The sequence below is a fragment of the Bison bison genome, unplaced genomic scaffold (genome assembly GCF_000754665.1).
Source record: "Bison bison bison isolate TAMUID 2011002044 unplaced genomic scaffold, Bison_UMD1.0 scf7180017864239, whole genome shotgun sequence".
Classification (NCBI taxonomy): domain Eukaryota; kingdom Metazoa; phylum Chordata; class Mammalia; order Artiodactyla; family Bovidae; genus Bison; species Bison bison.
Genome location: NW_011494811.1, coordinates 1,884,226 through 1,893,802, shown reverse-complemented (window position 1 = coordinate 1,893,802; position 9,577 = coordinate 1,884,226). Strand labels below are relative to the sequence as shown.

General features: G+C 44.3%; 1 protein-coding gene across 1 annotated transcript in view; it reads left to right on the top strand.

The window, feature by feature from the left end:
- SMOC1 (SPARC related modular calcium binding 1) overlaps window positions 1-9,577 on the top strand; it is a 164,695-nt gene that overhangs the window by 87,432 nt on the left and 67,686 nt on the right. Inside the window, exons 6-7 of the mRNA XM_010846817.1 lie at window positions 28-259; window positions 9,342-9,382. Coding sequence (XP_010845119.1) covers window positions 28-259; window positions 9,342-9,382 — 273 coding nt within the window. The remainder of the gene's footprint in view (window positions 1-27; window positions 260-9,341; window positions 9,383-9,577) is intronic.

Here is a 9,577-nt window from a genome sequence, read left to right as displayed (position 1 = left end):
CCAGGTAGGCCTTGGCTACTCTCTCAGGCCCCGGGTCGTGGGGGCCTGGGAGCAGGAGGGCCCCGAGAGCCTTGCTTCCTGGAAACAGACGAGGGCTCTGTGACACCCCTGTGCCTGTGTCCCCTCCCGGGCCCCCCGCCACTCGGTGCCAGCGCTGGCAGTGGGTCCTGAAAGGCTTGTGCGAGTTCGAGCCAGGAAACTGGCACTGCTTTGTCCCCGTCCTCCTGCTGCCCGTCTTCATTGTTCTCTTCTGTCAAATGTAGGCTGGTTATTTTTTCTTATCCTCGTGGGTTTCCATGGGCAGCCTCTGTATTCCCTTCACTGTTCATTGCTACCCCTTCTGCACACCTCTCAGCCTGTCCCAAGCTTCAACTGAAGCCATGTTCCTTTTGAATGTAAAGTGTCTGTGGTTTGTGGAGTGCGTGTATGTGTGTGTGATGTATGAGTGTTGCATGGTGTATGTGTGCCTGTGGGTGGGTGTTTGTGTGTGTTGTGTGCTTCTTGTGTATGTGTGTGTGTCTCTCTGGGTGTTGTGTAGTTTCTGGTATGTGTGTGGGTGCGTGGTATATGTGCGTGATGTATTATATCTGTGTGCATGTGTGTTTGTGTTTGTGTGGTGTGGTTTCTGCCTGCATGTGTGTATGCCTGGGTGTGGTGGTGTATGTGTGTGATGTGAGGTGTGTGGTATCTGCATGTGTGTCTGTGCATGTATTGTGTGGTTTCTGTGTGTGTGGAGGCTGTCTGTGTGTGTGTGTGTGTGTGTGGTATACGTGTGTGCTGTGTGGTATATGGTATCTACGTGCACATGTGTGTGTGTGGTGTCTGTGCTAGCATGCGTGTGCACTCATGTATGCGTGCACTCAGATTCTAAAATCTCCTTTCAGGCAGTTTTCCCTCTGATCCAGTGTGATCTTCTGGCTGGAGGCTGGGTAAAAGTAATGCTGGCTATGTTGAAGTTGGCACAGATTGGAACGCAGGCAGCGTGGGACAAAGGGGTGGTAGAGCTTTCAGGCTGGAGCTGGGGACAGTCTAGCGGGGCTGAGACAGCTGGGTGAGAGTGGGGAGGGTCACTGGACAGGGTGGGTCAGCCACTGGATTGGGACAGGGTGACTCCCACTGGAATGTAGTGTCGTTTGGGGACCTCTGCCACAAGAGGGCTGGAGGCGGGCGCCTTGGGAGTTTCAAAGTTTCCCTGTAATCGTCCCAGAATTTTCAAGGGGGTGGGGGAGGAGGGAAAGGATGGGTCTGGCCTTTGGTCTGCTGGGTTTCGGGTTTCATTGGGGGCTGGGCCCAGGGGACTGCTGATTTCAGGCCGAGTGCTGGTGGAGGTGGTGGGGTAGGGACGGGGCCTTGTAATTTTTAAAGTTTCCAGTGTTCAGCCAAGATTGATAGTCACGGAGTTAAACTGACCTTGGCTGCCCGCCCTGTGAGAGGTGCTTTTATTCATCTTCTCACTTAAGTCTCACCACGAGCCTGCCAGGTAGGCGTTGCTATCCTCATTTACAGAAGATGCAACCACAGCCGGAGGCAGAGTGGTCCAGGAACTGGGAGCCACGCTCAGATCTCTAGCACCCAGGCTCCCTCGGAGCCCTCCACACTGCTGTTCTCCGAGCTGGCAGCTTAAAAGGATGCTCTCTGCACTTGCTTTGGGGACATGTACTAAAATCAGAACAATACAGAGAAGATTAGCACGGCCCCTGCGTGCAAAGCATTCCCTGTTTTATCTTGATTTTACCCCCTCTCAAAATTCTCCCAGAAATGTAGCTCTTTACTGTGTAGCTATCATAATAAATAAACACATGGTGCAAAATTTTAGATGAATTTATAAAAATATTTAAACTCATATCTCCATAAAGCAATGGCACCCCACTTCAGTCCTCTTGCCTGGAAAATCCCATGGACGGAGGAGCCTGGTGGGTTGCAGTCCATGGGGTGTCGCTAAGAGTCGGACACGACTGAGCGACTTCACTTTCACTCTTCACTTTCATGCATTGGAGAAGGAAATGGCAACCCACTCCATGTTCTTGCCTGGAGAATCCCAGGGACGGAGGAGCCTGATGGGCTGCAGTCCTTGGGGGTTGCACAGAGTCGGACACGACTGAAGCGACTTAGCAGCAGCAGCAGCAACATAAAACAAATGCATAGTAAAATTCCATTTTTAGAGTTTAGTCAAGTTCTCTCCTTTAATTTGAATATTACACTGGTTGGTTTCTTTTTGATAGAAACAAAAATGCCTATTGAAGAAAAAGTGAAGGAGGCTCTGAGGTGTGGACTAGAGAAAGGCAGTCTACTGCTGTGGCTAGCGCACCATTCCTAGAGCCAGACCGCCTGGGCGTGAGTCCACCCACCCCCTCAGGCACATCATTTAATTTCTCTAGGTCGTAATTTCCTTAAGTGTCGAATAGAGATTATTATCTCTATTATTATTTTATATAGTAATTATCATTATCATGGGTTTCCCTGGTGGCTCAGTGGCAGGAATCCATTTGCAATGTAGGAGACGTGGGTTTGATCCCCGGGTCAGGAAGATCCCTTGGAGAAGGAAATGGCAACCCACTCCAGTATTCTTGCCTGGCAAGTCCCATGAACAAAGGAGCCTGGTGGGCTACAGTCCATGGGGTCACAAAAGGTCAGACATGGTTTAGCAACTAAACAACGACAAATTATTATATTATACATTTTATATGTTACTATTATTATTACTATTATTACTGTAGCTTACCTCATGAGGTAGTGATAAGGATTAAATAAGTCAACACATGTGAAATGCTTGGAACACAGAAATACTGTATAAATATCTGCCATTATCAACATTAGCCCCATCTCTACTCTGGTTCTGTCACTCAGATCTTCTCAAGATGTTACAGACGATGTCACCCAAGAAAAAGAAAATCTTCTGTTGCACGTTTCCTCCATGGGTTCTTTATTTATCATTTTTTCTAGTGAAAAGAACCCAGGTGATCTTTGTACTGAAAATTCACGTATGCGGGAGAATATCAAACCTCTTGCAGCTGCATTTGGGGCTGAGACAGGGGTCAAGGTAATAGGGAGGAGGCAGAATCCTTTTTCCCCACTTTGTAGGCTTCTGTAATCCTGAGTGTGTTGCTTACGAGAACGGTTGACCCCTGCCCTCCTGGTTCTGAAGTATTTGCTGCCTCGTGACAGACAGCCGCTGGCCAGCTTTTGTTTGAGGGAGGCCAGGCTGGACCAGGTGGTGTTTGCCGGGGAGGGGAACTTCCAGATTAGTCTGGGCAGAATTGCTAAGTGAGGGGGCCCCTGAAGTTCAGCAGAGGTTGGATAGACAGTCAAGAGCCCCTCATTTGTTTGACATGCTAAGCGCTGCCATGTGTCTGCAGGCTGGAGGCTGGCTCACCCCGGTGGGCAGCCAGGCAGCCAGACAGCCGGTCCGACCCCATCACAGTGATTGAAATGGATGTGCTCTTTCCCTTGATCAAAGACGCTGCAATAACTTCACAAAATGAGGCTGTCTCTTTGAGTGTGCTTCAATTGCGTTGACAGGCTGCCAAAAGGCTATGAGAAAAAAAAAATGCTTTTCTGCCTCCCCCAACCTCCACTATCACTGACCTGGACTTATTTTGGTTTTGTTTTCTTTAAGACCAAAACCAGAGACCAGGTCCATTATTTCAACATTGCTTAGACTATTGACATGCATGCATCCTGGTGTTAATGACATATTTTTGTCCTGTGAATTATTATACAGTAATGTGCTCTTGAAGTTTATGGAGGGGACCCTCATGGGACTGGGCTTGTCTGGCATGGGATACAACTTGGGACTACATGACTAGGTTGGCTTTAATGGGGTTTGTATGGGATGCAGTGGTCTCTGTTCTCTAATTTGTTTTCCCTTGACCTCTTCTCTTGCTACCCTGCACCCCAACTCAAACAGCAGAGTGGTAAACACTAGAACATCAGGTTTTTAAAAACCTTGATATCTAGACCACATCTCAGGTCATTAAATCATAATGAGGGACCCAGACATTATGATTATTTCAAGCTCTCCAGATGATACCAGTGTTTGGTCTAGGTTGTGAATGACCTGCTGTTATAAGGGCTTCATCACTCTTGTTCTTGGTTGCATCACTGGAATATAGAGTTAAGGCTTTTTGATGACCTGCTATGTGAGGATGGGAGCTACTGATTTTGTCCTTTGCTGTGGTCCTGTCTGCTTTCTCTTCTGGGTATCAGGAATATTAACTCCTGACATCTGTTCTCCGAGTCCTTTGCCAAGCTGTTGTCTGCTGCCCAATATGATGAACTGAAATCACAGCCATAGAGGAATGGTATTGGATCACCACCACTAGGATGTTGGCTTGTCAAGCTTGTGCATCACTGAATAATTGTAATGGCAATTCTTTATTGAGTGCTGTTTGCTGCCAGGCATTGATTTTTACACTCATTAATCTTTACTAGAACCTTTTGAGGTGGTTATTAATACCCTTATTTATACCAGAAAACTGAGTTTCAGTGGGGTTAAATAACAAGTTCAAGGTCACTAAGGATTTGTACCCAGGTCTACCTAATTTCAAGGCCTATGCTCTTAACTTTTTTATGCTACCAAAGTGTCCTTGATGTATATGTAATTAATTTGCATTGCCATCGTTATTCCAGAAGTCCCCTCTCTGATGCTGTTGGCCAATCAATCAAGTAGACATAAAAAAGTCCCTTTGCTTATGGAAATTTTTAAATATCCAGAAAAGTTGCCAGAGTTCTCTGGTGGTCTAGTGGTTAAGACTCCAGACTTCCACTGCAGGGGGCATGGGTTTGATTCCTCATCAGGGGACTAAGATTCTGCAACCTACAGGACACGTGCCTCCCACCTGCCTCTGTAAAAATACGTGTGTGTGTGTGTGTATATACACACAGAAGTAGAAATAATAGCATAATGAACCCCATGTACCCATCACCCAGCTTCAACAATGATTAACACCTGGCTGATTCTGTTTCATCTTTATCCTATTTTCATCTCCTACGCCAAACTGGATTGCTTCAAAGCAGATCCCAGACACAATATTTTTTCATCTCAGACATTTGGAGCTCTGCTCTGTTCTGGGTTATGAGCTGGTTGCTCTGGGGCATTCAAGAAATGCCATGGCCTGTGCTTTCAAGGAGCTTACATGCAGAAAAGACATGAAAACATACCATGAAGTAGCTAGTATATAAGACCCTACATGTACAATTGGGTGTATTTCAAATGCCCAGTTATAAGTCAGTAATTTGGAATTCTGAGTGATTTTATTATTGAGAAAATATGCAAAATTAAAAATTTATGAACATAAAAATTAAACACTTCTGAACATCAAAATTGAAGATTTCTGAACGTAAAAGTGCCTTAAACAAAGCAAAAGGCAAATGATGTATATTAGCCTTAATGAAAAAGGCTAATATTAGATTTAAAAAACTCTTAAAAACCAGGAAGAAAAAGATCTTAGTAGAAAAGTGGACAAGAGATATCAATAAGCAGATTATACAATAATAACAAATAGCCAATAAATGACTATGAATGATATTTTCCTTAGTAATTAAAGAACTATAAATACTAATGATGTGGCATTTTGCTTACCAAATTGTTAAAACTTGGAAAAGAGTAATATTCAGGCCTGGGTGAAGGGAAAGGATTACGCCCCACATCATACTTGAAAAAGTAAATTGGCACTGACATTTTATGAGAGAATTTTGCAATATGGGTCAAAAGTCCTTAATTGTGTCCAAATCTTGAGCTTGACGTTTCACTTCTAGGAATTTATTCTAAAGAAATAATTAAAAATATATGCAAATATTTAGCCACAAGGATTTCCATCTAAGTTCTGCTTATAGTTGCAAAAATTAGGAAACAATCTAATCTAAATATCCAAAATAGAGAAGTGCTTAAACAAATTATGACGTCGCCATACTGGGCAGCTAGTAGAATGATATGTTATAGACGCTCATTTCACACAGTATGTGTGTGTATGTGTTATGTATATATACACACATATATATGAGACTAACATATATATATGAGACATTCAAATATTCAAAAGAAAAAATATTTTCATTTTCTTCTAAATCGAAAAGCTGCACACACTTTGTAAAAAAAAAATTCTGAGAGTGTAAAAGTACATAGGAATAAAGGTAAAGGCAGTGAGTTCATCTCTTTGAAGTAGCAGCTGTTAAGTCTACAGCCCACTGGTTTTTCTTCCTTTGTGTACTTATCATTTTTGAGGGTAAAAATAATAAAATGTCATATATCACTTTCTAATTCTTTCTTATTATTAAAAAAAAATTGCTTATTTATTTATCTTGGACTGTGCTAGGGCTTTGTTGCCGCACAGGCCTTTCTCTAGTCGTGGCAAGCAGGGGCTACTCTCTAGTTTGCAGCGTGCAGGCTTCTCAGTGCGGTGGCTTTTCTTGTCGTCGAGCAGGGGCTCTACGGCATGTGGACTTCAGTAGCTGCCGCACCTGGGCTCAGTATTTGTGGTTCCTGGGCTCTGGAACTCTGGCTCAGTAGTTGTGGCACTCGGGCTTAGTTGCTCTGTAGCATATGAGATTTTCTTGCCATAAGAAAATCTGTGGGATTGAACCTGTGTCTCTTGCATTGGCAGGCAGATTCTTTACCACTGAGCCACCAGGGAAGCCCTCTAATGCTTTCCTATATTAATTATACTGTGATTTACTTATTTCCAGGTGTATTGCATATTACCCTATGTCATTTAAAAAATCACCGTATGTCCCATTGTATGAAGGTACCATGAATTCTGGAAATTTGGGGATTAAATTTCAGAAAGTTGAATATTGGGTCAAAAGGACATGCCCTTTCAAAGACGTTTGATGCATACTCCCAAACTGCCTTCTGTTGAGCAACGATGTAGTTGATTTAGTGGTTGCTACCAGATACATCCCCAAGCCATTTAATTTATTTTATGTAGATAGATTGTAGTTCTAATAATACTGTAGAGTATAAAACACCACTTGTAACATTACTGCTACATGAAAAAAATGTATTGTGTGTCCCACTTTAAGCCCCATGTTCCAGGAACAGTCTTTCTTGATATAGCTCTGTCTGGCACCCACACTGTCCCCATTTCTCTTCATTCCAATCTCTGCTCCCCACACCAGCACACACATATATGTTTTTTTATTTCCCAAGGTTAGTTTTTTTTTTTTTTTGTCGTATGGGTTTGGGGAGCTGTAATTTCTTCTTGATAATGCTTTGTTTAGAAGCTGGAAGTGCAAAGAGAAAGTTCTGTGGCTTTTGGCATAGATGGTGGGCTCCCCTTGTCAGCACTTCTGTAGCTCCTACAGTTTTCTCAAACCTGGGGACTGCAGCTTGTCTCCTAAGTGCTTGGGCTTGAGCTGTGAAGCCGAAGCTGGCCTTGAGGCTCCTTTGCAGTGACTCCTCTCCCCGCCCCCACAGTACAAAACCGCATGTCCTGCAACCAAAACCCCACCCCCACCCCGGCTGAGTGGTATGACTAGCTTGTCTTGGAAACACCTGTGTTTGCCATCTTGGCCTCCGTCTTCCAGATTCTCAGGAAGTGCTAAAGGTATGCTTTATGCTAAAGGTATGGATGCTTTGCATCACTTGTGAGCCTTTGTGGACCAACTGTTGAACCTCTGATAAAACACTGGCAGGCTGGGGCACTGAGTATCATCATAGGGGGGAAGGATTTGTCCTGTCCTTGCTGAGTCCAAGGGCTACATCGTTTTGTGTTAACGTGAGACTGTCTTACCTGAAGCAATAGTGTGGGCGTCTCCTCAGTGCAGAGGGTTCTGTAGGTAAAGTACTAAGAGCCTGGCTGCATCCATAGCTGGACTCTTCTGAGCTTCTCTGGCCATATCAAGTTCCTTTGGATGCCCCAAGCACAGCCAGTTCTGTGTGTTTTATGGATGGTGCCAACTTTTTTAAAGCAGTCACACTGTTAAATATTTAAGTCCATCCTCTATGTACAGATGGCACAGTGGTCAAGAGACCCACCGTTGCGTCACTTGTCGCTCTTCTTTGTCCTTTTCTGTTGTGTTCAATAAACATATTATTATTGTTACAGTTTGAGCATCTACTGTGCCCAGAGCATCTTACTAGTTGTTCTACATGTGTTTTTCTTTGAATTGCTTTTGTTCCAAACAGCCAGATGCTGCATATGGTAATTTATACAAAAATGCTCACAACATAGCACATAACTGCTGTTCAGCAAATGTTAGTTTTCTTCCTCTTTGGGCTTGGTTTGCTCAACTGTATAATGGGGGAGCTAGCTGAGCTCCTCCAGAGGTCATCCTGTGGGCCAGCCACATGGTTTTATTATTTAAAATAGCAGCTCTATTAAGGTAGAATTCACATGCCATAAAATGTATCCTTTTAAGTGTATGATTCAGTGGTTTTTAGTATGTTTACAGAGTTGTGCAAATGTTACCACTATCTAATGCCAGAATATTTTCATCACCCAAGAACACATCCATGTACCCACTGGAGGTCATATGAAAGTAAATGTTTAATTCTGTAAATCATGGCAGGGACAGGGCCTGATGCCTCCACATGCAGGAAGGACTTGCCTAGTAAGTTACTCGTCTCATCTCTCACAAATAGTGGGAGCCACCACTGCCATCTTTTCAATGAAAGAACCCTGTGGGCACCCACAAGTACAGAGGAGGGCAAGATGAGGGTGGGTGGAGCTCCAATGCTGTATCTGTTGTATTTGGTGGTGACCTGCCTACTCCAACCACTGCTCTGTCCTCCTCTCCAATGGCTGCATGGCCCCTGAGCCTCCTCTCCCAGATTGGCTGGCATCATTTGCTTTGCAGCAAGTTGTAGGCTCTGGGTGCTCCCAACTGGGTATCTGACCTCCCTGCAGTCTCTGGTGAATCTTCCCCTAAGTCTATCGTGGAAATGAAAGGAGCAAGCCCTGGGCAGTACCCACAGCTGCTCTTCTGCAAGGGGGTGTACTTGGGAGGAAGGGATGGATGAGGCCTGCTTCTCTGGTCTTCCTGCTGCTCATGGTAACGGGGAGGCTCAGTGATGGAGGCTTCCATCACTCTCTCTGCTGTTCTTTTCTTTTTCAGATGATAGCAGTAACACCTGTATAGCACTTACTTTGTGCCAAGGTGTTTTCTAAGTACCTGACACCCATTAACTTATTCAGCCCTCACTATGACCTATGAGTAGGTACTATTGTATTCTTAATTAATAGATAAGAAAACTGAGCCATAGAGAAGCTGAATAGCTTTCTTGGAGTCACATAGCTTGCAAGTGACAGTCAGGATTCAAACCCAAGCAGCCTGGTGCCAGGATTCTTGGTCCTAACCATTATACCATACTGCCTCTTAAAGGGCATGGCCTTCTTTTATAGTGGTATTGCCAAACTGGAGCTTATCCAGGAGGATAACTCAGGTGAGCAGGTTGGAGAAATCATGTCACATGAGGAATAGTCAAAGGAGCCAGAGGTTGGTTTGAAGATGAGAAGAACCAATGGGTGGATGAGAAAGAGACAACCAAAGGGATGCATGAGGGCCATCTTCACCTTGGTCTGTGGATGCCAATTGCTTTTTCTTGAGTAGTCCCACAGAGCTGACCCAGGATCACTGA